Genomic DNA, 27,419 nt, shown 5'->3' with positions numbered 1-27,419 from the left:
TGGACACAAAGCGTGAGTTCAGCATCTGAATCCAAAGTGACAGTAGAGACAGTGGTTCAGTCCCGTCTAGACCCTTTACGCTTAAAAAAAAAAAAAAAAGGTGCATTTATATGCCGAGAATAGTCATTCATGGTCTCTTTGAGCTTTTTGCGGGGTGGGAAGCAAACCTCCATACATTCAACAGACCATATGTTGGCTACTGTATGCCTGCACTGTATATGACGGTCCTCGAGCCAGAAAGCTTGGACGTAAAAAGAGTATGGTTTCCTCTGAACACACACACAAACACTGCGATTCATGAGCTTCATGAAAGAACAGATTTGTCTGTTGAAGTCGTACTTAGCTGATGTTTGACAAGCTGTAACATGCTGCCTGTGAAGCTGAACAAACCCAGTACCACTTGTGTAATATTGCTTTTTCAACTCTGAGTCCCTCTGTTAAGCTAATTAGTAGCCTACGCATTAGCGTGTTCTACGCCGACGTAAGAAGAGTGGGCTCCAGGATTGACATATTGACTTACACTCAACCCTGCACAGGGTACAGTTCAGCCCAGTTCATTACTGAGGAGTATTATGCTAATTATCTGCCTGCATACTTAAAGAGGCGACAAGCTTAGGTGAGTTAACTGTACCTACAGAAGTATTTCTGGAAAGTCTCCATAAACATTTTCAGCATACTGGCAAGTATAGTAGATTTGTGATGTGAATACATTGATGAAACAGGCCTGTTGCTCATAACTGTGGTTCCCAACCTATAGGCTGATAATCCAGAGTTTACATTAACAGCCTGTGTACTTAAAGAAGCCAGCTCTGTCCTACCTCCAGCCTACATACTGTTTAAGAGGCTTAGTCATTGTCCTGGGCTGCTTTAGGGACCAGATGCCCATCTTGCCCTCAAAACCTCAGCCGATCAATGTGCAGCATATGATAGACCCCTATCCCAAACCAATATGAAATGATAAAAAAAATCGCAAAATAAGTGTAAATGTTTTCATTGTAAAAGGATATTTGAAATTTGAAAACCATTTCATCATTATTTAAAAAAAACAGATAACTCTAATCACCATTTAGTGGCCCTTGCTTCCAATTACACTTGAGTTAATCAGTTGGAGAGAATACATGACTAAATAGATATTTAATAAGTATGATTAGAGCCACTTAAAGTTACTATAAAGAACTTTTAACTAGTTATGAAACACTCTCAATTTAATACTGATGCCTCTTTATGACCTATAGAAGCAAACAAGACCATCAGCAAGAATATTGGCGTTTTCTATGTACTGTAGTTATTCTTAATGAAACAAAATCAGACAAAACGACTTACAGGTTCACCAGAAACTCCTTCAGCTCAGACTCCAGTGGGGCCCCCAGAGGGGCCTCCAGTGGGGCCTCCGGCAGCGAACAGCCCGCCGTGGACAGACCCAGATCCAGACCTGCAGTCGGAGCTCCGGCGGGAAGTAGAGAGCTCTGCGCCACACACACCATGCTGCTGGAGACCTAGGGCGTTTTGCTGGGCCCGCTGGAGGGGACGGAGGCACAGGAGAATCAGAGCCAGGACTGCGACGGGCAAACTGTCAGACCCTGTTGCAGTAAAATGAAAGGTTATCGAAAAAAGGTTCTCAAACTTTTTGGGGCCAGGGACCCCTTACAGGGAGAAGATTTGCCAAGAACCCCCTCGTAATTGTAACACTGATTAAGCATTATGCCATTTGTACTCTTAGATGCCATTGGAACTATTCTAAAACTTTCCAAACAAAATACTTCAGACCTGTTTCGTAGTGATAAACGGAACCACATTTCAGTTTGAATCATGTCAATATCACTATGTTTTGCCCTGATATTCCAGGTGTTTTGTAATTAGATGTAGTTTTAGCTTGGCTTGCTTCATGGCTTCGCTCGCCAGCACCTGAAAACACACAACGCATTTTGGTCTCCCGTCACTGTTCTCAATAAAACAAAACTCGATATAACTGTCGTCATATTTTCTCAATTTAGCTAGTTTGGGCTTAGCGTGACTTGACGATGTGGACTGACTCATATATTTCTCCATGCTTGCCAGCTTATAAGTCACGCTAAGCAGCAGCAGGAACAGTTCGTTGCCCTGAGTAAAGTGACTGATTCATGACTTGACGTAATGTGTCACAATCATTTCAGAGTTTCTATTGGTCGAAAGTTAACATGGGTGGGAGTAATGGACACACAATATGCATGTTTTATTGGCGGAAATAGTCCCCATCTGTAGATGTGTACTTTTTAATGATACAGCACAATTTTAATATATGGCAAATTATTTCACGGACCCCCTGACAGAGTGCCACAGACCCCTGGGGGTCCCCGGACCCCACTTTGAGAATCACTGATCTAAAGGGACTCTGGAGGTCAGAAACACTATCGCTTTTGTTCACAGGGACCGCAAAAATCAACATAAAATTAAAGTTCCTCGTAGTGACTTTAAAGATGTAGCTGTAATTATGAGCATTATGCTATCACCCGTTGGAAAGCATTTCATGGAGATCATTGCTAAACAAGTTGCTCATTTTGTTACAGTTTTGGCAATGTCAGTTAGTTGGTCCCCCACTTCCGTCCAGGCTGAAATATCCTCAATAGATTGCCATGACATTTTGTACAGACATTCATGTTCCCCAGGAGACGAATCCCAATGACTTTGGAGATCTTCTGACTTTTCAGTTAGCAAATGTTAACATGCTAACACACTAAACAAACATGGTAAACATTAGGCTATAGGCCTACCTGCTAAACATCAGCATGTTAGCATTTCCATTGTGAACATGGTAGCATGCTGATGTTGGCATTTAGATTACAGCAACGCTGTGTCTAAATAATTCAATTCAATTCAATTTATTTATATAAATCATATCACACCTCACCTTTTTGTCATCTCTCAGGTCCAGTGTCATGTAGGCTATAGCACGTTTGTAGTTTGATGTGATGCTGTCACCTCGGTTTCATCTCCCTTAAAAACATATAGAATATATAAGATAATAATTCAAGATAGAATGCAATGAGAGGAGAAATCAATTAATTCATGAATAAAAGACATGAAGAACAAAAGAATGAAACAAGGAACAAACTGAGGCCTTCTGTGAGGAGTTTTTTCTGTGTCTATGTGAGTTAGTGTTAACGTCTCTAAGTCTGTAAATGACTGACGAGTTTCAAAAAATGGTTGTTTGATAATTTGAAGACTAAAATGCCTGCTTACATAACTTCCCATCAGCGCTCTGTGGTTGTGTCATGACTCTTTCTCGGTACTTGTCCCGCATCCAAACAAGCTAATCCGGGATCCTCCCTCTAGATCAACATGTTCCACACGCAGCGGCCAAACCATTAAGAGACAACTTTCAATCATTATATCACACCAGTTTAGATGTACTGTTCCAATCAGGCGTGGTACATTTTAATATTATTCGACATCTTAAAGGGGAACTATGCCAATTTTCAAAATTCATACATGTTGATCTTATGGTCAAATACAGTTAAAAAAAATATTATTTAACATGAACTCTCTCCCAAATCCAAAAACTAGAGTGCTAAAACTCAAACTTGTGATGTCATCAAGTATAACGTGTGGAGCTGCTCCACAGACGATGAATTGGTTGAGGTGTTATAGATGACACTGAGAGCACCCAGGGGAATGTCATGAGTATATGGGAACATTTTCTGTTTCACAACTGTGAACACTACAATAGAATAAACCTAATTTGGGTATAAAAAATAAAACAAACATGCAATGTCTCCCATTCATTGTCTATAGAGCAGCTCCAGACTTTCCCCTGATGACATCACAAGTTTGAGACTTACTTCTCTGGTTTCTGGCTTTGAGAAAGAGGAGCTCATGTTCACTAACATTGATTGAACTTTACTAGGCCATGGAAATAATATATTGGAATACTTAATTTAGGTGGTGCTCCCCTTTAAACGCGTTATTTTACCTCTCCTTAAATACTGGCAAGGAAGTTAAAAATACTGTTTTTTGAGGATTTTCATTCACCTCACTCAAGGAAGGAGTAGCTAACTATCTAGAGGCCTGAAGACGAAGGCAACTGGACCTGCTAAAACTCCAGGTGCATGTGGCGATTGATTTTGCACTTCTAGTTAGATGACTGGTGTTAATCCGTTTAATCACTGCACCACTGGCCCTTCCACATGCGGGTGCAAAACCCATGCTGTGAAGCTCAGACACAAATAGACATGTAATCAACTCGAATTTGGAAGAAATACTTTGAAAACAAGCTTACTTAAAGCTGAAAGTGAACAGAAAAATGTGATGTTTGACATTGTTTGGCATCATGGGGGAGGGAGAAGCAGGTCACCTACACTTTTTGGTGTAACAATAACAACGTTTACACATCTAGAGATGCAGCTTGGCACTTCGACTCAGAGCCAAAACCCGATTAAGGCAATGATTTATCAAAACACTTTCTTAAAACGTCCTCTAATTCACAATTGAAAGACGTAACTTATATTGCAGAAAGAAGAGGCTACTTTTATTGAACTTTTAATATTTATCAAATTAAAAGTCAAAGGAGATTATAATCTTTCATATAACGGAAGTAATCTAATAAGAGTGTTGACCACTGTTCAATGGTGGCTCCAACATCCAACACGTGAAAACAGCATCTCACATGGACCTGAAACGCGACCAGCAGGTCGTCTCCTCGCAGCTAAGCTGAATGCAGGCGTGCTGAGGTTTAGAGGGATAAGCCTGATCAAATCCTTCCAGATTGATCTTTGACACCGTCTACCCAGGTAGGGAGGTTTGCGGCGGGCGGGGTGATGAGAACAAGGACAATTAGAGTTAGGTAGGGTGGGAGGGGGGAGAAGATGCTGGCTTTGGTGGAGACGTTTGACCTTTTTCCAGGGCCCATGTGACTGGAAAGAGGAGGACGTGGAGATTACAGATGGAGGTATAAAAGCACAAGGAGGACAACACGCTTCACAAACTCAAGAAGAACAAAGAAGCAATCTCTCAGAGCAGAGATCGGCGGTAGCCTCTTGGGATATCTGTGACAACAGGTGAGAAAAACCTCATTGACTTGACTCCTTTAATTATAGCCTAGCAGCTTTTATAATATTTCCATGGTAATAGTAACTACTTGTGGACTGGTTATAAATCAAATGAGTCATGTCAGCGCTGAACTAGTAGACAATGCATGAATTCAGATGATAGTTTGATGGTTAGGATGGCTTTAACGTAGATATGCATTTGTGCATTGCTAGCTAAAACTCTAAACTGATACAAGGAAGATGAATGACTGAAAACTATGACATGTTCATCCTGTATCCTGTGCTAGCAACGTGGTTTGATGTGGCACTTTAAATAGCTAAAAAAGTGGATAAAAAATTAGCAAAGTGTAGGTTGAAGTACAGATGTGACTAAGAAATTCAATAGTTTAAAACAACAACAAAGAAAGAGTCTTCAAAGACATGAGTAGAAACTTAAAGGAGAGGTCAGGTGTGTGATCAGTGAATTTCTTTGACTGGAATAGTTAATAATTTAGTAATTAAAATGAGATATCTAAAGTGTGTGTGAATGTGTGTCTAAATTGATGACCTAATGGAAAAGTCTGAGGTCCCATTTGGCATCCCTGTTGTTCAAGAAGGGCAATTAGTCCGCTGCGGATCAGAGCGGGATTAGAGCTAATCTGGTTGTTTAAACTAATCTGCATGATCTCCACTGATTGGCATTAAGAGCTGGCAGGAAACAGGATTAGCAGAGGGCAACAGAGAGAAAGAGGGCAGAGAAACAAAAGAGGAAGCCACAAGAGGAAACTGTGATCTCTGTGTGTCTGATGACACTTTTTTTCCTTCTTGTCTTTTTAGAGACCCTCAGCAGCAATGAACGCCAACCCCCCTGCGGGAAGCGCCCTGGCCCCCGGCGGATCGACCGGCCCCACCACACCCAAGAAGGGACCACCCAAGTTCAAGCAGCGGCAGACCCGTACATTCAAGAGCAAGGCCCCAAAGCCAGGCCAGAAGGGGTAAAGACAAAAACATTTATATTGATACATAAATGCAAACAATGAAATCAGGCCACTGACCTCGCTGTTTTCTCTCCTCCAGCTTTGGCGACGACATCCCAGGCATGGAGGGTCTCGGCACAGACATCACAGTGGTGTGCCCATGGGAAGCCTTCGGCGACATGGAGCTCAGCGACCTGGCCAAATACGGCATCATCTAAACCTGCTGCCTCCTGCCTTCCTGACCTGCCTGCACCTCTAATCCTCTCTGCCCGGCCTTCTCTCCGCCCCGGCTCGGCACGCCGTGATAAGGCTGCCAGCAAACCCCCTAATGCCCTCTCGTCTATCTACCTCATGCTGCACTCCACTAAGTGGATAGGAAGCATAATAATGTTTTTATATGATTATACGATACTGTTTATATATATATATATACTTGAAATGAGAAGACGAGAAAAAGAACTCCACATACCTTTTCCCCTTCATCCATCTATGATAGTCTTCTCCCTCCCTCCTCATTCGGACTCCCCACTCTCACCCCGCCACTCCTGTCCCACGGCAATGGACGCAAGCAAAACACTAGTTATGACTAGCTTGTATTTGCTTCTAGCTGTCTATTAAAATGTAAATATTTTGTTCTCAGCGTTTGAACTTTTTGACCTTGACTCCCGTCCCACCTTTTGTATTTCCTCCCGCTTTTATTTTTGCGTTGTATTTTCTACTCCTTGTGCACAAGGTTACTGTAAACACCACGGGGGTGCGAGGAGAGTGTGCAATATGCTGTGATGGTGAAAACTACAATGCACTTTCTTTCATGTGATCATGGAGGATGTACTCCCTTTTATCCCATCTCTCTCTCCTTGCTGCTATCTGAACCCACGTCCCTCCTTAGAGAAAACAAAAGGATGATACTCAATGTTTTGCGTTGCAAGCACAATACCACAGTAGCTGTACTGTGAGCTGGCATGTCCCGATAGCTGCAGTAAAATGTGTATATTTTAGTACACATGTTGTCCATCTCTTTCTTTTCTGGAACACCTAATAAAAGATGGAAAAAATCATGGCAGTCTTGAAATTAATCACAAGCAAAAATATGTCAAACAAAGGCAAACAAACAACAATCATGACTTGATATCACTAATATGAAACAAAATGACAATACTCTCAAACATTTCCTAGCAGTCTCCTAACTCAAATTGATGACTTCTGTGTCTTATCTGAAATGCTGTCTAATAATAATTACCACTCATTTTAAGGCTTCCTGAAAGCAACACGCTCCCACGAGGTTCTTCGTTTGGAAAAAGAAAACAAATCATGATATTAACAATGAACTGTGTTCTTTCTCTTCTCACAAGGAAAATAAATTATCTACTAAGTATAAGATCTAGCTCACAAATCAAACCCCTCATGGTATTCAAACAGTAAGCCCTGGGACTTATGATGTTATATTTCTCTGTTGAAAATATGATATTTAAGATGTTATATACAATAATATAATAATTTTCTGTAAAATAAGACAACCCAGTCAGTTTTTTGTGGGCGGCCTAGAACAGAAAACACAACTGTCTTTGCAAACGTGCACCATATTTTTCCTCACAAGCCAATCAGAGCAGATTGGGCTTTTCCGCTAAAATGGAGCGTTTTAGACAGAGGGTGAATACAGGTATATTCAGACAGACACTATGAGAGAAATAATGTTCTTTTGAACATTAAAGCATGTAAACATGTTCTAAAAGAAACCCAAAATACCAATATGAACCCGGATATGAGCAAAATATGTCCCCTTTAAATTCACTTGTTAGAATGATGACTTGTCAGTGTGTTTTCTTGCCAGATTCGCTCTCAGCTCAAAATAGCGTTAGATCAGACTAACGCTGCAGATAGCGAGCCAGCCCGTCCTGTCCATTAGACCTCTTGACCCGAGACTAACTAATATTACAAACCGACTAAAATAGTAGGTGACACCATCAGTGTTTGCTTTGTAGTTAAATTACAGATACTGGTTGGCTCAGTTGCAAACAAACTAATGTTATAAGTTGCAGGTGCACACAGTGACAGTCTGTCCCACACACAAGGCTAACGTTAGCTAGCGGGCCATAGCCAGCTAACTGTTAGCAACCATTAGTTAACGTTAGTAATCTAGCTACGTTATTGCAATGTTTTTACTCATTGTTTCAATGCTTGGGGAACGGTCCTGGATTTTTTAAATGGATCCTTTCTTCAATATTAATTTAATTATAGCCCCTGACAATGCTAACATGCTTCATTTACCATGATCACCATTTTGGTTGAGCATGTTAGCATGCTAAAGTTTGCTAATTAGCAGTAAACACAGCGCACATTTGGTCATGAACCAAAGTATTGGACAAATTGAAAATTTGATCTGATGATGGCGCTAGACGAAAGGTCAGGGGGTCACCAACGTTTTTACTCCCTGACGTGGACATAAATGCAACCAGAGGAGTCGCCCCCTGCTGGCTGTTAGAAAGAATGCAAATTTAAGGCACTTCCACATTGGCTTCACTTTTCAGACCTGGAGGTTACCCACTGGACTACAGTGATGCTGCTAGCGTTGCTAAAACATCAAAAACAGAAATCTGGTTGCAAACAGGTTGGAAAAATGAAGATTTGAAGCTGTTAAATTCACCACAGAAACACTAACACATGGATGTTCTGTCAACATCCTTTAACACTGTTGTCCATCGACAGCTTTTCCCCAGACACTTGGGTTGCTATGGTTTCTCTTTCAAAATAATGACGTGCTATCAGCACTGAGTGAAACTGTACACAAATATTTCACTTCTTTCCACTTCAGCCCAACCTAAAGATAGTGACGGGGATTTGTGTGGGACATTCCAAATAAATTATGTCATGCTTGAATACCTCTGGTATTAGGTTACACATCAGGGAGACTTAAGGTTTGAAGTATTCAGTAATTAAGACATTAATGTTGTTACATACTATATACAAAACCTGCATTCATTCTGCTCCTGCAGCAAACAAGCTTGATGATTAAAAACATAAAGCTGTGTTTTGCAGCAGTACAGTGACTTTACAGTTGAAAAAGTGACTTAACCGGACACACCCTGTAAACTCTGTACGTGTAGAGGCATGAGTTGGCCTTGTGAGAGGCAACAGTCGAAAGCACTCTCCATTCTTGACGCATCCCCTGAGGCTAACTCAACACTTCCAAATATTGTTGCTGTGATTTACTAGTAACTAAGGTGACGGCCAATCCTGTTCTGTATCCCGATGAGACTGGGATGAGTCAGTCGGATTCTCACCTTAACTCCCTCACAACAACAAGCCCCTCACCCCTTCTGAGCATGTGAATATCTCATTCACACTCTGGTTGCTCCACATAAAGTGCACACGTTATCGAGAGCTGGGATGCAAATTCTTATAGGAAATGAATTCATAACTAGGGAGGAGTGAAGTCTCCCTCCCCGTGGGTGTTTGTGTGTATCATCACCTCCAGGTGTGTGTGAGCCCCACCTTTAGTCTGAGGGAGGGGCATGGAAACACAGGAGGGGTCTGACTGACAGGAAGGTATGAGTGGAGTTGCAGGTTTCTCTGCTCTTACCCAATCTGTTTATGTAAGGTGAAAGCAATCCTCTTTCCCGGTGGCTCTGGACCTCAGCGACTCCATCTCATTCCCGCTCTTCCTCATTGCGTGCTCTTCCTGTTACCTGGCACAGATATGGGAACATCGTTAGGTTAGGAGGCGCATTAAGCCGTTTATTGCAACACTTCAAGCCAAACTTGAAAGACTCTAGACTTTTGCAGTGGGATTTGGAAGTGTTTACTCTCACATCCCAAAGGATAAAAGGTAAGCTCCATTGTTTTTATTATAAACTTTTGGTCCAGCTTTGGAGATGGCCTCTTATTGTCGGGTGTAGCTTTAATAGTTTAAATCAGTGGTTCACCACCTATTTTCTTTAAAGCCGCCCCTACTTGTGTCTAAGAAAAACTGAGCCCCTGATCCTCAATTTGAATAAGTCGATTCAGTGTATTAAATATTAAATGAGTTAGTCTTTTTTTTATTAAATCAACTTTCTTTGATGAATAGAACTCATCAGTTTTGTCAACATGAATAAAGTGATGACGTCTTGACGGATTTGTCTTTTTTACGATTTAATTAATTTACTATAATAGTGTTAGAGCCGAAACAGATTTTTTTGTTATTGTGGCTAAATAAATGTAATTCACGATGTTGCTAGATTGCTGCTAGAACGCCCAGCCCACAGGTGCGTCAATAGGTTTTTCACCGCAGTGAAAATTTTGTTTTTGAAAGGCTAAATGCCAACAAATATGGATTGAAACTGAATATTTCATTAGATTTTGCCACTAAGTAGGAAAAAATACTTTTCTCAAATAGTTTTTGATGTACACACTTCTGTGTAAATTATCCAGTAAGTGTGTTATGATGATTTTAGTTATACATGAGCAAATCTAATTGTGACAACTCAGGCAAATCCTGGCGCACCCCGTGATCTTTGTCGTCCCCTAAGAGGGGCCCGGACACCAAGTTGGGAACCTCTGATTTAAGTCATCGTCACCAAACATGTACATCTATTTTCCTTATAACACTCAATGACATTTCTGGAATTTATGGGCACTCTATGTTATTGGTTTCGTCTAATAACTGCGATTATAATTAACTGATAATCAGCATAAAAATGACATTACAATAGGCTAATCAAAGCCTCTGGGAACTCATAATAAGATGGAAATAATCTCCTTAAGTGGTGTGCTTTGCAGCCATTGTTATACAAATCTTTCCCCACTATGTGATCTCCTGTCTATACAAATGAAGGCCAGTGTTGAGCCAAAGTTGAGGGCGTGGGTCATATTTAATGAGTGATTAATCCGACTAAAGGTCATCTTTGATTCTCTGATGCTGAAACAAAGGCTCTGTTACAGGCTGGAGGAAGTAGCAATCAGCTATCAGGAGTGAATATCTCTCACCTGTACAGCATATAAACCACAACCCCCCCTGTTGTGTGTGTATTCTTGTATGTCTGTGGCAGTTTTATGAGCTGATGCAGCACAAGATTTGCCTTTCATGTCTGCTGCTCTGTCCCAGCCTCACCTCCGTGTTGCAGTATTTTTTTCCCTCCATTCTTCACCCTGGTCTAACACACTCCTCTGCCTTGTTCTGGCATGTTTACGCACTCCCTCCTCCTGCGCTCTTCACTCTGGCTGTCAAACCGCTCTCCCCTTTTTTCTTCTCCACGCTGTGACCTCTGTGTCTTCCATTTCATCCTGCTTGTTTTGCGCAGTCAGTCAGTGCGCTGTTAACGTGCTTAAGGACACTTCTATTTGATGTCGTTGAAATGTTTTGTGCTTTTTTGTCTCAGGAGAAAAGGATCTTCTATATCAAAGGACACATAAAAAGGAAAGACTGAATCCCCACGGGGATTGCTAAAATGAATATGGCCTTTTCATCCGAGAAGCACACAACCCTTTTCCCCCTCCTCCTCCTCCTCCTCCTCCTCTACGTCCCTCTCACCTGTCTGTGCCAGTCAACCAACAGCAGCTCAATCAATGCCACAACCACAACCAGCACCCCATCCACTTCCTCAAATGTTACTTCCATGAAGGGCGTGCGAGGCTGCGGCAGAGGACTGAACCCCATTTATAGGTACCTGTGTGACCGCCGGGCAGCGTGGGGTATTGTACTGGAGACCCTGGCCTCTTCAGGCTTCCTGTTCAGCATGGTTCTCCTCGTAGGCTTGCTGATCTGGTCCCTGTGGATCTGTATTTCATCACAGAACCAGCACAGCAGCATCGGCGGCACCGTAGCCTGCATGTCCATGTACTTGTTGGCCACGGCTGGGATTTTCGCCATCACCTTTGCCTTCATCGTCCGCCTAACCCCTCAGACCTGCCCCACCAGGCTCTTCCTCTTCAGCGTGCTCTTCTCCCTGGCCTTCTCCTGCCTGCTGGCTCGCTGCCTCGCTCTGCTGGGCTTCGCGGCGGCCCGCGGCTGGGGGGAGCCCGCCCTGGCCCTGGGGCTCTTCACCGTGCAGGTTATCATCTCTACCCAGTGGATGATCCTCGTGTTGGTCCGGGACAAGAAGCCGTGCGGCTACAGCCAGGAGGAATTTGTCATGCTGCAGATTTACGTGCTGTGCCTGCTGGCTATCAGCTTGATCCTCTCCCTACACTTCCTGCACCGCTCCTGCTTCACGTTCAGCTACACTTACACGGTTGCCGCCCGCCAGCATAGCCGAGGACAGGCCACGCTGCTCTTCCTCACACTGCTGCTCTCCGCCTTCATCTGGGTGGTGTGGATCACTATGCTCATCAGGGGGAACCCCGAGTTGGACCGCCGGCCACAGTGGGACGACCCAGTGCTCAGCATTGCCCTGGTGGCGAATGGCTGGGTCTTGCTGATGGGGCACGGGTTGGCCCAGATCGCCTTCTTCTGCAGGGGGGAGGCCAAGTCCAAGGACATCCCTCTGAGCTTCGCAGGCTGGACCAGCCCCAACGCTGAAGTCCCAGGACTGGCCAGCCCGAAGTCGGGGAGAGAAAACGGGAGCTTTGAGAGTGACGGTGAGAACGGGACAGGTGAGAGGCTGTCTGTCCTCATTAGCCAAACTGAGTGGTGCTTATTGAAAGGTTGTGAATCATGCTAAGGGGCAAAGCTAGATGAAAATGATTAAGGCTGCAACTAACAACTCTATTCTCAATCGATCAATCAATCAATTTTGATTTGGTGGATAAAATGTAAGAAATTATGACACAATCTCAATCACATTTCTCAGAGTCCAAGTTGACATCTTCACATTGCTGGCTCGGTTCAACCAACAGTCCAAATAACTATCACATAGACGGGTTTCTTGTATACAAATATTACTGGCCATGTGCGCTCCCAGGAGGCAAACCGCTTTGGCAATCGTTGTAATCAACGTAGATTTCACATTGTTTGTACATTCTTGTTGACTATACCAGACCCCTGCAGAGTCCGACGACCAGATACCATTATCATATGATGTATTAGTATGAGATTTGTTTATTATTATCACCCGTTATGAAATGGGTAACGTTAGATCAGACATAAGTGTGATTTGTCTTGGGGGATCTGTGTTTGTTTGGTTGACATTCCGGTCAGAGTTTAATTTACGTGAGTCCCTCTTGATGGCCGTTGCCAGACACTTTTTCCTTAGCGACTCCTCAACAGGTGTAACGTTGAAATAAAACTGGAGACTTGGATTTTTGTCTTGTTATTCGTACAATCAGTCACACAGCAGCTCTTTGTATGTCGGAAATGTAACACCAAAAGTCAATACAATATTGCAGATATGGCCGAATCAAATGTAAATGAACATTAGCTAACGTTAGCTTCCAAGGCCGCTTGTTGTTGTGACCACGAGGGAAGCGGAGCGGCTGCCTGCAGCTTTGCTAGCGCTGTGTGACTAGAATGCTTTTGCCCATCAAGCCTGGATCCATAATCTCCTTCTGGTTTTTAGCAAAGACGTGATCCCTTCAGATTATTAAACATTTTCAATCCATCTTTTCTGCGGTTGGTGCAGTTTACCCATGGATGTATTAAAAGAACTGGATACAGCGTTGGAGGCGGGGCCCCGGTCATTCCTATGAGAGTTGCTCATTGACGCATGAAGCCTAAATGGCTCGACTTCCGTCTGGAAAAGTAACCGTATCTTGGCGGATCTTGGGCAACTAGGACATGCGCAGTAGCATCCGCTCGGTCACATGACTCGGTCACGGGGTCCCTACGTCACGCCGTCATCACGGCTTGCGCTCCAGCCTCGGTCTGGGTCTCACTCACATGAACGGAGGAAGGGAAATAACTCTGGATTCAGCTATTAGTGCATTTTACAACTTTAAAAACGTATTTTTTAAATAAGGTACTGGGAAGTTGATTCACCTCAAAAATAATGATCCGCTGAGTTACAGACGTCTCTTTCCCCACGTACGTCTATGGGAAAAAGTATTTTTTGGCCCAAGGCATCACGTGACGAACACAGAAGTGAAACTACGAAAGTCGGGATCGTCGACCGGCACACTTCCTGGGGGCTTGATGCCTGACCCCTGGCTGCGTGCGCATCTCGGTGATGACGCTGCACAGAAACCAGTCTTGTAGCAGCACCAATGAATTTGGGGATATTTTCCGCTTATCGACTACTCAATGTAGAAACTAATTGTTTCAGCTCTAACAATAATAATAGTAACACCTCATAGAATGAAGTCACTTAATCATTTATGTGCTGTAAATACCGGCACAATGACGACAAACTGGCATTAGCTGAATGCTAACATGCTAATGACCATATGAGTGCTAACATTAGCACAAACCCTGACCTGTATGCCTAATAGCTAATAGTACAGTTTAGTTAATGAAAACAACTTACCCCAAATCTCAAGTAGCGCACTAATTTGCCTCCATGCCTGCTGCTTTCTGTTAAAACCATGGTAGCTACGGTTGGTGAAGTCTTTTAGCTCCTGGTAGCTAAGTCACCACAATGAGAGAAAAACAAACCGTTAATGACGTCAGGGCGCTTTCCCGCATTTTTTTTCAACTTGAGGCGTTCAGGGGCTCCGGTAAAAACAAGAGGCGTTCAGGGGCTCCGGTAAAAACAAGACGCGTTCAGCAACAACACAAATAGTGGAGCGGATAACATCCATTTTTCAATCAAATCGTGCAAACAGTGATACAAGCATCACATTTGGCGTGATGATTGCCGAGCGGTCGCTAAGCAATATATAAACCATCGGCCACTTGAAAATCCAAGATAGCGGCCATTTTTCAAGATGGCCGCCAAATTGACCTGCTGATAATGACTTATTTATCTCATAGAAATTCATCTACTTGATCGATTTGAGTGATCTTGGTGTCAAATTATATGTTTTCGGGCATGCTGGATCTAATTTTGATAATTTTAACAATTTCTAACTGCAATGTGGCGGCCATTTTTCAAGATGGCTGTCAAATTTACTTTTTTTCTTAAGGAAATGCATGTATTTGGTCAATTTGAATGTCTGATGTATAGTAATATGTTTTTTTGTCTGCTTGATCTAATTTTTACAGCTTTAACATCCTGCGGTAAGTTTCGTCTTACTTTCTGGTCGTACTCGGGGGTGTCTTTGCTTTGTGGTTTTGGCGGCTTGAGAGTCCACAGTTCCAGTTCTAGCACCTGGTGTTGGATATGGAGCTTGTCATATTCCTGCTTATCCGGTCTTTCAGGGATTTTCAAGTGGCCAATCGTTCATATTTGCTAAGCGTCCCCTCAGGAATCATCATGCCAAATTTTGTGCTTGTATCACTATTTTCATGATTTTTCCACTATCCGCTCCACTAAAAAGCAGCACGCAAAACCCTTCACTGTCATTGAAAACAAGCCGCCCCAGACTGTCTGATCAGGGCCTACAGGAGTAGAAGCCGTCTTGTTGAAGTTTTTTTTCCACTGCGTTAATGACTTTAAAACTATGTAACTTTTTTTCTGACCTGTGAACACAAGTGACTATTATGGAATAAAAGTACATAAAACAGTAACACAACAAGAGAAGAGTTCACAAACTGACTGTACTGTCAGTTATACAGCAATATCTATCTGAAGTTTAGCTAAGCAGCCTCGTCCTGCATTAGAAGAAATTTGCAGTTTAAACCATAGACATATACACGTATATATGTCCAAACAACCAAAGAGCTAATAGAACAATGGCCAAGTGTCAGGGAGAAGAAAACACCGCGTTTGTCAAAAACGAAGCCCATTAAATCTGCATGATTGTTAAAAAATATTTTTAAAAAAACAGAATTGTATTAAAAGTCCTTAAAAATAACGGGAAAACTCGTCTCTGATTCAATATTCAGAAGAAATAATCTGCTCAAAATTCAACCAAATCGCTCCTTTTACACAAACTTCCCTGCAGTTATTGCTTTTAGTATTTGAGTTAATTGTACAATTTATCAGTTGTTGTGTACTGTTATTATTATGCATTGAATATAATATTAAATATCCATAAAATATGTTAGTTAGGGGTCATCAGTTTATTCAATGACGACAAATGATAGAAAGGGGTCTCTTTAGGAAAAGGTTGGGAACCACTGAGCTAGTGGTCAAACCAGACCAAGTGGCTGTAGCAGGAAAACCCCTGGGTGTATTAAATTCAGCACTGGTGTGTTTTACTACTTATGAATTCAACTTTTCATTTGTAAAGGAAAAATGTTTTATTCCTTCTGCTTCAGTCTTGCTTTAAAGGAGCCGTGTGTAGGGTTTAGGGGGAATTGGTGTCAGAAATCACCTGAATCATTGTCTTTCCGTTAGCTTAGAATGAGCCTTTTAATATCTACATAGGGAGCGGGTCCTCTTCAGAGTCTGCCATGTTGCAGCACCATGTTTCTACAGTAGCCCAGAGTGGACAAACCACTGGCTCTAGAGAGAGCCTTTCATGTTTTTAAGTTACCTGAAGGCCACTGTAGTTCTCCGACATGCTTGGAAAGCGAGGGGTGAGCAGAGGGATATTAAGTCGGTTGCAAAACACTGCTTCTTTAAAGGCATACTTCACCCCCAAAATTATAATTAGTACATCAATTACTCACCCTGCCTTACCTTGGATTTGTGAAGAAAACTTTGTTTTTCTTGCTGGTATTCACGGTGAACAATGAATCCAAAAATGGAGAAGAGCTTTTATGAATTGAAGTGAATGGGGAGCCGCGTTTAACAACAGCAAAACTATATGAACATGCATTTACAAACTCTCACACAACTCGTGCACTATAATCCAAGTCTCATTCATCCAGTCGTGTGCTCATTACTTCCCACACACTTCGCCAAAATCTTACAGTTTAAAACATTTCCACATAAACAGTCTCACGCTTGTGCAGACGCGCTACTCTTCCATGCGAGTCCGGACGAGTACTGGTTATGCAGAAGTGTTTTAAATGCGCTGAAAAACATCTTTTATGCTGAATTATAACTACAAGCCAGAATGAATACAGAGCCGATGTCCAAAACTACAAAATGAATTCCACTATCAGTCAGCTCCGCTCTCACTGCGGGTCTATATGATGAACAGTATATATAATGAACCGATAATTAGCCGACTGCATCATGTGTCTCCCCCTCAGGCAGGAGGAATGAGCAATCGCTGCGATCACCCTACGAGTCTGAATTCTCCGTGACAGTGAGTAATAAACCATTAGGATTAACAATCCCACTTCACACGCTCTGCAATTAAGCACCGTGACCTTTCACTATACTGGAGGCAATTAATAGCCAAGTCATATTGTAAGGTTAATGAAAGCACAGTTGTATGATGGGAATTAACCGCACTGACATGATGAATTTGTGATTCCATGTTTCTGTGTGCGTTTCAGGACATTGACCCTGAAAGAGATTACACCATCCCTCGCCCGCAGACCACCAACTTCCTGGAACCTTATGATGAATTTTGATTGAATTAATTTTCATGTCTGGTTCTTACACAAACACACATAACCTGATATACAACATCAACCAAAGCCGGGGGTGACCCAACTCATGCACTAATCTGTACTTGGCACATGTTTTCATTTTCTTGTGCAAATGTAAATATTTTTGTAAGAACTGTTATTTTCAAATGTGCCAGAAGGATGTGAAAAATCCTCTTCTCCAAAAAAGAAGAAAGACTCAGCAGAATGACTCATCTGCTGGAGTTTCATCATGAAGGCTGGATGGGTTCAGATAGTCCAGCTTTCTTCTGGCGGGAAATCCACATAACAAATGCTTAGTAGAAGTGAGTCTTTATGATGGTGTGTGTGCGTGTGTGTGTGTGTGTGTGTGTGTGTGCTGCTCTGAGACGGTATATAATAGCCCCGAGGTGATGGAGGAGGCGTGAAACTGTCACTCTGAAGGTGCCAAACTGCTGAGCGGAGCAGAGGCATCTGTGAGCCGTAGAGAGAGGAGGGATGAAAGGAGGAGAGAGAGAGAGATGAGGAAGGGAGATGAGATGAGATGCGACAAGACAGGAGGAGGATAGGACAGGAGACCTGTCAGCACCATGGGAGGCTCGTGCCACCACTGATTAACATCTTCATATTCAAAGTTACAGTCGCTGGGTTCTGTTGGTGCTGCTGCTGCACCGAAAAAACAATGGATGTGTTCTGTGCATAGAAAGATACCAGGTGTATGAGCCTCTTTCCGGCAATACGTAATGACTTTCTACACATGTTGGTGTTATCAATAAAAGGTTTGTCTTTAAAAGATGTTTGTCATATTCTCAAACCTTTTGTTTATCCCACTCACAATCTGCACAGATGGCTCAGCCATGCCTATACAACCACAGGGAGCAGAGGTGTAGTACCACACTTTAACCAGCAGGGGGCAGTGTTTAGGCATACCAAGACAAAACTAGTCAGAAGAGACTGCCAAACTTATACTGTGTGAAAGAATAGGAGTGTTTAAGCAATAGTAGCAGTGTAATACCATGTAACACCTCTTGCCTATGATATAATTTACACAATAAAGAATATATAACATTATTCAGATCCAACAGCAGGAATAATTTAAGATAGATTCAGTCTCCCACAGTGGCCTGTAGGAATTATGGACAGGGGGACAGACTTCCCAAATTGAGCCCCTCTTCCACCCCGACTCTGTCATACCAGGTGCTTCTTCACTCTTCTTTCTCACTTTCCTCTGTGCGGTGCGCATCCCTCTATCAAACCTCACTGCTTCCCGGGTCGAGTTACGACCAGGGTGTTGGGGTGTCAGATGACAAGTTGAAAGGTGTTTTAATGATAACAATACATTTATTTATCATGTAAATACATTTAACTTCTATTGTCAGTGATATAGGTCAGTAAGTAAATTGTTGTACTTGATCCCCCCCTGACGGCAGGCCTGCCTGTAGTGACCCTGCCACCCACAAAAGGTCAATTCCTCACTTCAATAGATACAATCTCCACACACACACACACTCCCCACCTCTTATCAGACAGCCTTCAATCTATTCTTCCAATTAGCCCGACTTCAATTACTCAGAGCAGAGCGTGCCATCAAATTGGCAATTGGCCTCTTGTGCATTAGAGCAATTAGCAGGGATATGAGGTTTCCCGCCACATCCAACCCATTTACGGCCATTAACTCCAGATGCAATTAAAGATTGTTCCAGATTGTGTCTCCCCCCCCCCCGGCCCAAAGCGATGAGGAAGTTGGAGGTGGCAGAAGAGCTTATCGCACAGTAGATTTTTGGTCAGAGCAGCCCAGCCGAGCGGCGTTAATCGCCGTTGCCTCCCATCAATCATCTGACTCACACTGTCTGAGGAGAAGTTTGTGCTCAGTGTGAGCAGTGATTCTCGGCAAGCCTCTAATCAAAAGGTTGCAACATTCCTCACACCTCCTATACTGCGTTTAATCACAAACAGCTTTATCTCCTTTGGGTGTCTATTCAAAGCGGCCTCTCTCCTGATTGGATAACCTCGTTCCAGCCAAACACTGGAAAAGAAAATGATAAGCCTGAACACAATGGTGGGAAGGAAATACCATAATGGTTACCAGCTGCAAAATCAAGACATATCTGGGTAGTGTGCTCTATCGCCTTCTGATATACGAGTGCACAATGACAAGCACAGGTAATAATAGAATATTCACAGACCAGTATAAAAACCAAACAGTTTATTTATTATATACATTCAATAATAATGAAGAGAATAAACAGAAAGGCAGACACAAGGATGGCAAAAAATAAAACAATGTGAGAAATATACATGTCACTTGTTGAAAAAAAAAAAAAAATCACTTGGATAAATGAGCTTTTAAGAGCATGTGACATTTAAAAAAGAATCCACATGCAATTCAAACTCATTTATGAAATCCCTGTACAAAAAAAACTAAACTCCCACTGGGTTGACTTGAGCACAGTGCAGGAGAGTCGGGGTCAGCTGCTGAGGAGAACTTCTGCTTGTGTGTCTGCTCCAGCAAAACCTTTGCAGCCTTCCAAATGAGATTTACTCCAATTAGAAGAGACAAAAACAAGCAAAGGCAACCCCGCAGCAGGAGCCGCTGCAGCTGCTCAATAACGATTATTACACCACCTCAATGCAACGCTTTTTTTCTGCCGACTGGATGAGCGAGGTGGAGACGTTGCTAAATGAGCATCTCTGTGGGGCGGGTTCCTAATAAACGCTCTGTAGCAGCTGCTGCCGCATCACCAGCCTCGGTCTCTGCATGCAAGATCTTTTCACATCTTAAAAGCTGAGTTATCGTTAGGTGTCGTTAATGTTTTTCGGGGTTTTATTGTCATTATAAAAGCAAACCACGGGGGGTCCAGACACACCAAATTAAACTTTACGCATCTGATACGGCTGGTGATTACCGCAGCGACTACAGAGGCACAGAGCAGCGATAACCCGGGTTATTGAAGCGGACCGAATCGGCTCCCATAAAGCGGACTGCGGGCCGCTTGCTTCTCCCCTCCTCACCCAGACACTCTCTACCGGACCTTCACTGAGATCACTCCGATCACCTCGCATCCAACACAGTCTCACGACAGTTCGTCACATAGTCACAAAATCTAATCGTATATGTCAGAATTTCCCTTTTTCTTTTTTTCGTGACGCTCAGCACAATTTCCAACCATGTACTTTTCATGTGTTTTCTTACTAATATGATTTTGTGCTCTAGTCTTTTCAAAACAAAACTGCTTGGTTAGGTTTGGGAAAAGATTGTGGTTCGGGTTTAAATAACACCGGAAGTGGCGTAATTTAAGTACGGAAGTTACATGACAAAAACTACTTGGGTTAGCTTTAGAAAAAAGGTCATGGTTTATCTTAAAATAACACCGCATGTAGCTTTAAGTACAGAAATTATGCGAGAAATAAATCAATGTTGAGTTATGGTTTCACACGGTACACGAACAACGGCCTCCTGGGTGAAAGTCCAGGTTTTTATTTTTGACCCACCCATCCACCGTACACTGCGTTTGTTCTCTTTATACTTCTCGGGTCACGTTGATTACATACAACTTGATTTTGTGCTGACCATCACGAAAAAACATGGTAAATTTGTGTCTATGTACACGAATCAAAACATTACATTTCGTGACTATTTCACGAACCGCTGTGCGACTGTGCTGTCCCCATCACATCACATCCGAGTTCTTTCCTCCTCCTGCTATGTAAACACCCCCCCATCCTCCTCCTGATCTTCCTCCTCCAGCACTATGATTTGAATTCATGCACAAACGGGAAAAAAAAAGGATTCTCTTGACTGACACCCTTCCTCTCTCACAAAAGCATGCATAGCAACACTTCTGATAATACTTGTAAGGAATAATAAGACAAAAAAAGAGGTAATGCGCGTCAAAAATACTCATTGGACCTACTGCACACAGTTTTCACAATCATACAAAAACATCATTACCCCCCCCATCCTCCTCTTCCTCGCACTGTCCGCTCCACCCTGAGCGCACTGTACCCCCCCTGAAAAATAATTAAAAAAAAGAAAAGACAGCAGGGGACGTTGTTATCCTGTCAGCTAATGATTAATGGCTCAGCTTCTCACCTTCACCATCACAGCCACAATGTCCCTCCGCTAACCACCCACACATTGTTTCATTGTTCAAAAAGCTGGCCGCCGCTGGGCCACGGGGCGCTTTCGACATTGTGTGGATGCTTCCCTCCATTTACTTTGCCTGTAATTTGGCCCTAATGGCAAATGTAATTCAAAATATCCGCTCCTGTCTTTCTGCATATCCCTCATGACTCCGTCTGCTCTGATATCCCTTGTCTGCAGCAAACACCTCTGCATCGACGGCGTGTTTCATGTGTTAACTAAAAAAAAAAAAAAAGCCAATAAATTAAACTGAATTCAATTTAACCGGGTTTGTTTTGGTGTTTGTGGGTCAGAATTCCCCGACCGTTTACATGTGTTCTCGTCTTTTTGTAGATGCTGCTTCAATGGCATTTCCCAGGCTGCTGTTTCAACACTGTACTGAAAAATACAGCTTCAACCCACAGATTAAAAACAAATTAAAAGGCACACACACACACACAACAAAAAAAAAAAAAAAAAAATCAACCACAAAACTAAGAAATACATCAGGACCAAAAAAAAATGTGCTTTCTTCAGAAAAATCTTTGGAACCAAAAAAAGGCAAATAATAGTAATAACAACGTAGTGAGAGTATATGGAGATGTGATACATACAGGACAGAGACTTCTAGGTCGTTTTATGATGCCTTCACACAGACGGGTAACTTTAAAACTATTCGAACAATCCCAGAGAGCATAATGGAGGATTTAAAATTACGAAATGATGTGGACATTAAAAATGATGAATATAAATAGAAAACTGATAAATTCTCATTACTTCAAGACTCCATTACACGACTTGTTTCAAACGTATTCTAATCTGGGCCGTTCTGTTGGGATCTGCCGAGTTTCCACGCACACAGAGAGAGAGAGAGAGAGAGAGCGGCACTGCCTGAAGCCTGGAGGCAGAAATATCTCAATTGGCCAGGAGGGATTCCCATTTGGCTGACTGGCAGATAGATGATTAGTATCCCGTGTGGGTGTTCCTAAATCTAGTTCATTTGTGTTCGTTGGGTTCTTTGTCCATCTGACCCGTACACTCGCCGCATCGCTGCTGCTGCTGCTGCTGCAGCTGGAATGTCTGACGGTTTTAGGAGACGGAGAGAAATGGGCCGAGTCCTTTTTTGGAAGAAGCGCTGTGAGCAGATCCAGGATGTTTAGAGGGGAGGTGCACTCAATTCTCAAAATGGACATACGTAATATAGAGTCAGTTCAAACTGACTCCCATCTTAGTGTTACAGTTACAGTAATAAATGTGTGGACCAGCAATAAGGACAAACGAACGGCTCCGTCGCTGAAGATAATGGACAGTTTCAACGCGTCCACGTTATATATAATGACATTTCTATGCAACTTCTTCTTATCAATAACAGCGAAACTAAATAGATGCAAGAGAAACTGAGGTAATGCAGAAAAAAAGTCACTTGTTTTTTTTTTTCCTTGTCATTTTCACGCTTTTTTGAATTTTTTGTGTTTCCTTTTAAATTCGGAGGGGGAAGTTGTGAAATGCTGGAGTTTTTTTTTTCCCATGCCGTGTTTGTTGTTGCCAGGACAACAGTGGTTTCTGCAGGCCAGATGCTCCAAATTCCCTCCGGCTAAGTGTTCCAGCTTTACAAAAATCAACAAGAATAATTCCTACATCTTCTGTATTGAGCAGTCCGAGTGTCATTATTATACCACGATGCTAAACCAGAGGGACGTCTCTGCTGTACAGGAGCTTTACGTCAATGTAGTGTTTAAAAACAGAAGTACCTTTTTATAGTAACGCTGTGCTGTGGCGTCATTGTGTGCAGGCCAACACTAAAGGAAGATGTAGAGGAAACCGTATACTTGGTGCTGAGTGTAATATAGGTCTGATTAGGTCTGATAGGGCAGTGGATATACTGTAAGTTCAGAGACTTATAGGGGAAAAAAAGGGTGTGCAGGATCACACAAGAACAGCAGTCTGTCTCCTTCCAGGTCCCGTAGTGTTTTAAAAACCGTCCTAAATTGTGCCCCGTAGTTCAAAAGTAGCAGGCTCCGGCTTTCTACGCAGGGAGACACTCGCTGGCAGTTTTTGTCTTTGTTTCCGTGTCAGCGACAGACAGAAGAGTAGAGAAAGTTTGAGACTTTGAGTTGATGATGTGGCAAATGACCTCTCTCTCTCGCCACAAAAAGAAAGAAAAAAAAACAAAAAACACATGAGTTGTCACTATAGTCCGCCTGCAGAGAAATGGAGGGGAGCTGCTGCCAAACAAAGAGCTTGAAAAAAGGGTTTTTGGGAGCGTTGTGAAATTCCTCGGGTGTGATTTTGTGGTTTTAGTAAGGAGCGAACCTACTGTATCCTGCCCGGTATAAACTGGCCTGAAAGAGACAGAAGGGACAACACAGTCATGGAGTGGAAACAATGACGTTACAGCTACATATTATTGTTGTTTTGTGAAAAATATAGGGATCTATTAAATGTAGACAGCTGTGCTACAAATCCATAAAATTACATCATTTTGTCTGGAACCACTTGCATTGCAATGTCCTGCTGAGGACATACAAGACAAAGTCCCATAGTGGATCCAAAGAAGAGCTAAACATATGCAGAACCTCTCAATAAAGAGAGTGATGGGTATCTTTAAAAATACAGCTTATATAATATGTTACACGCTGGCTGATTTTGTAGAGCTTCTCTACTCACCATGGCTCCCACTCCGTAAGCAGCAGCAGCTGGAGATAAAGCGTGGTAGGGATCTGTAGTGTACACCCGGCCGTAACTAGAAACACAAACAATAGACAAGAAGAAATTATACATTTGAGTTAAAACAAATGAAATGATTAAAAAGGTACCTTGTGGAGTTTCTGACCACTACTAGTGCTGTGGAGCAAAGCTTTATGACTGGGTACACGTTTTGTTTGTTTACATGATGCATGAGTGAGAAGATGCACATGTAAGTGCATGCAGGTGATGTGATACACTGAGTGTGTACATATTATAATGTTGACTTGGTGTTTCAGTGTGTGAGCTCTTGCAAATCAATAACATGAGCAGTCAGAGGCTATGTGGTAGTAGAGTTAAGAAGTACTTTCTGTCGCCTCAAACTTATTTATGTATAGCGCCGATCACACAGTGCAGCTGTTGTCGTTAGGGATGTGTACCAAAACTCAGGAACTGTAACTGTAGCTCTTTAGCGTAGTTTGCCACGTATCTAAAAATTTGGCAAATTCTTGTAAACTGATCAGCTGGCTGAGACAAAGCAGCCCCTCCTCTCTCTACAGGCAGTGAATCACATCAGCAGAGGGAGGAAGGACAGAGGACAGGAGGAAGGACTTATACTGACTGATTATGGTTTATTATTATTATTGATTATTGTTTTTATTTGTTTCCAGTAAGATATTATTGAGTTTATATAATGATTTGCTGTTGTTAACATTCATGTTGCTGCTCTAGAAACAACATATAGTTGTATTTAAAATATAAAAACAAATTCTATTCCTGTTTTTCAAATAATATATTAAAAAACAATTATTTAGTAATGATAAAGAACCAAACTGATAAGGAGTATCGATAAAATCTTAACGATTACCCATTCCTAGTTGCCATTAACCTGTATTTATGTTGCTTTTGTCAGATGATGTTGTAACCATAAAAGAATCACTTGGTCAGCTGAGCTGTTGGTCACACTCCTTACCAGATGTTGGCTGTGATGCAGTTTTGTTGTTTTGTCCTGTATTAAACTCAGTGTTTTGTGGTTTCTTATGCGCAACTGGCACAAAATGCTGCTCCAGAAGGCCCATTAAAAGAAGATGCTGTTTTTCTATTAAGAATTGATATGGTTTCAATCAGGTTATTATGCATGTGTTATCATTCAAATACATTAATTTGGCTGCCTGATCATGTTGCCATTCAGGTAAATGCAACACTGCATCCAATCTTCTAACATACAAGAGTACATTTAATGGTTAAAGTCCTGCTGGCTTTCACTCATCATTATCCATTAGTATCCATCCATTAGTACTTAGTGGCTTACTGAACATAAACGTCCTTATGCATCCATTAATTCTATTACCACTATTGTCTCTCTGTTATCAAAGAACCATGGCATGATGTATTAACCCAGGGGCCTTGGATTCATCTTCAGATTCTCCTCAGCCAATCAGGCTCGCATCTGTACTGAAAGACATTTCTGACACTAAAGACGATCTTTACAGTCTGCATCTCAGCAGCTCTGTTGTACAGTCAGGTGTGTGTGTGTGTGTGTGTGTCCTGGGTTGACCTCACCTGTCACTGTAGGCGGCAGCAGCGGCGGTTGCTTGGGTTACGGCGGTCGGCTGGGCGTAGCGATAGGCGGCGGCGGCGGCAGCAGCAGCAGCAGGGTAGCCTCCCTAGAGACACACACGCAACACAACTAAGTCACGTGCCTCTGAGGAGGAAGACACCTGGGCTAAGGTGTGTAAATGAGGGGGAGGGGTGGGCGCCATATAGAGATAGAATATACTGACATTTCATTCTAAGAAATACTATATATATGCAAATATTTGTGACTATGTGTCTTTTTTGAATGAATTCTGTAGATATTACAACATAATTACTGTATATTTCCACATAAAATTTGAAAATAACGCATATAAATTACACATTTCCTTGTGTTCAGTGAAAAAATAACTTTAATAATAACATTTCCTTACATATACTGTATGTATGCCCAAACCTGTTTATCATATAAATATATACATTCACAACTGAAATACAGCATGTGTCAGTATATTGCATTTCTGTATGGGGAAAGACGGGGGTGGCGTGGTGCTGGATGTGGGACAGGAGTGCTTTATCAGTGAGACAGAGGGAGGAAATTGGACTGTCGAGGTTGAGTTAGATTGTATTATTACCACTACGGGAGACGGGGAGGTAAAACAGTGGAAGACAAAATGTTCACACAGCTGAGGCCGCATAGAAAGCTCATTGTCTCGTCAGGACAGAAGATTAAAGTAATGATTGGATATGTCAAGAGAGCGCCTACAGTTTGAGGAAACTAAAGTTCTAGTGGAAACACATTTATGACACAAAATAACTGCATTTGTTATTATTATTATTATTATGATTATTTGTGTTCTTACACATGGATTCAGGAGACAGAAAAAAAGAGAGGAAGATGGGGGGGGGGGGGGGGGAAGTCACACACAAACACACCCACACAAGCCTGTGCTGACTAAAAATCATCTCCTTGCACTGAGACCGCATGCATGAGCCCAAATTAAAGTTCAAACCTACTCAAAAAGGAGCACACAACACCACTGCATTTGGGCCTGATCAGAACAGAGCACAGCAAAGCAAACAACAGAAACGGTTCCGGCATTCTCCGAGACGCCTGCAGGACACCGGCGGAGGGGCGGGACAGAGAAAACGGATGTTATTAGGGAGAGGGGGAGAGGGAGAGAGAGAGAGAGAGAGAGAGAGAGCAAGGCCTTCTGGGTGAGTGGTGGGAGAGGAGGACGTGGAGTAGTAGTACAGTATGTCTGCATGCAGCAGCTGATCAGCACATGCTTCAGTAATCATCCTAGGAGGGGGTCGGGAGGTGGTTAATTCAGGAAGAGACCATGTTCTCCGTTTCAACTTGAAGGAGTATCTCACATCCCGGGCTAACACTGACTGGACCCTTTCTGCAAAAATGGGCCAATGTTAAAGGGATAGTTTGGGTGTTTTGAAGTGGGGTTGTATGAGGTACTTATTCATAGTCAGTGTATTACCTACAGTAGATGAAGGTCGGCACGCCCCCAGCTTGGAGAAGCAGACAGGAGTTACCGGCACAGAACCAAAGCAATGTACTGCTGTGGACGGGGCCGTCAGCAAAATGTATTTTAGCCACCTAAAAGAAAGGCCCACCTAAAAAAATCCACATCAGCTTAAGTGTACTCTATATTTAGAATATTTTCACT

The 27,419-nt window shown here is 42.5% G+C and overlaps 4 protein-coding genes and 1 long non-coding RNA gene across 18 annotated transcripts in view; 3 read left to right on the top strand and 2 right to left on the bottom strand.

Annotated features, from left to right (window-relative positions):
• cd9r (CD9 molecule related) overlaps nucleotides 1–27,419 on the top strand; it is a 122,585-nt gene that overhangs the window by 20,473 nt on the left and 74,693 nt on the right. The gene's annotated exons all lie outside the window — the stretch shown is intronic.
• LOC141780357 (uncharacterized) lies at nucleotides 1,383–14,488 on the bottom strand. 2 transcript variants are annotated; one of them, XR_012596631.1, is made up of 6 exons: nucleotides 14,352–14,488; nucleotides 9,561–9,653; nucleotides 7,221–7,265; nucleotides 6,059–7,015; nucleotides 2,888–2,973; nucleotides 1,383–1,518 (listed from the first exon to the last, which is right to left on the bottom strand). It is a non-coding gene; the product is annotated as an uncharacterized LOC141780357 (long non-coding RNA). The 2 variants fall into 2 exon arrangements; XR_012596632.1 differs by lacking the exon at nucleotides 14,352–14,488 and adding an exon at nucleotides 11,070–11,309 and having other exon boundaries at nucleotides 9,561–9,659.
• pde6hb (phosphodiesterase 6H, cGMP-specific, cone, gamma, paralog b) lies at nucleotides 4,873–6,611 on the top strand. Its single transcript, XM_074655539.1, has 3 exons — nucleotides 4,873–5,033; nucleotides 5,841–5,998; nucleotides 6,081–6,611. Exons 2-3 carry the CDS (start codon nucleotides 5,856–5,858, stop codon nucleotides 6,196–6,198), a joined length of 261 nt encoding a protein of 86 aa, XP_074511640.1. The 5' UTR covers nucleotides 4,873–5,033; nucleotides 5,841–5,855; the 3' UTR covers nucleotides 6,199–6,611.
• Nucleotides 7,272–18,186, top strand: LOC141780344 (retinoic acid-induced protein 3). 4 transcript variants are annotated; one of them, XM_074655527.1, is made up of 5 exons: nucleotides 7,272–9,806; nucleotides 11,338–12,535; nucleotides 15,033–15,047; nucleotides 17,073–17,128; nucleotides 17,322–18,186. In XM_074655527.1, exons 2-5 carry the CDS (start codon nucleotides 11,407–11,409, stop codon nucleotides 17,397–17,399), a joined length of 1,278 nt encoding a protein of 425 aa, XP_074511628.1. In that variant the 5' UTR covers nucleotides 7,272–9,806; nucleotides 11,338–11,406; the 3' UTR covers nucleotides 17,400–18,186. The 4 variants fall into 4 exon arrangements, with proteins under 4 accessions (XP_074511628.1, XP_074511626.1, XP_074511629.1 ...); XM_074655525.1 differs by having other exon boundaries at nucleotides 11,338–12,550; XM_074655528.1 differs by lacking the exon at nucleotides 15,033–15,047.
• Nucleotides 19,585–27,419, bottom strand: part of LOC141780342 (RNA binding protein fox-1 homolog 2-like) — a 60,126-nt gene continuing 52,291 nt past the window's right edge. For 7 of the 8 annotated variants that reach the window (XR_012596628.1, XR_012596627.1, XM_074655521.1 and 4 more), the window contains 3 exons: nucleotides 25,765–25,868; nucleotides 24,184–24,259; nucleotides 19,585–23,858 (listed from right to left, as the gene is read on the bottom strand). Coding sequence is in view for 5 of the 8 variants with exons in the window: in XM_074655521.1 (XP_074511622.1) it covers nucleotides 23,814–23,858; nucleotides 24,184–24,259; nucleotides 25,765–25,868 (225 nt within the window). In the remaining 3 variants the exon portion in view is untranslated. Of the gene's footprint in view, nucleotides 23,859–24,183; nucleotides 24,260–25,764; nucleotides 25,869–27,419 lie in introns of those variants that run through there. The other variant, XR_012596626.1, reaches the window with a different exon arrangement.

Source organism: Sebastes fasciatus, chromosome 13, assembly GCF_043250625.1.
Source record: "Sebastes fasciatus isolate fSebFas1 chromosome 13, fSebFas1.pri, whole genome shotgun sequence".
Classification (NCBI taxonomy): domain Eukaryota; kingdom Metazoa; phylum Chordata; class Actinopteri; order Perciformes; family Sebastidae; genus Sebastes; species Sebastes fasciatus.
The sequence above is the reverse complement of the archived record's forward strand: the minus strand, read 5'-3'. Positions and strand labels throughout refer to the sequence as shown.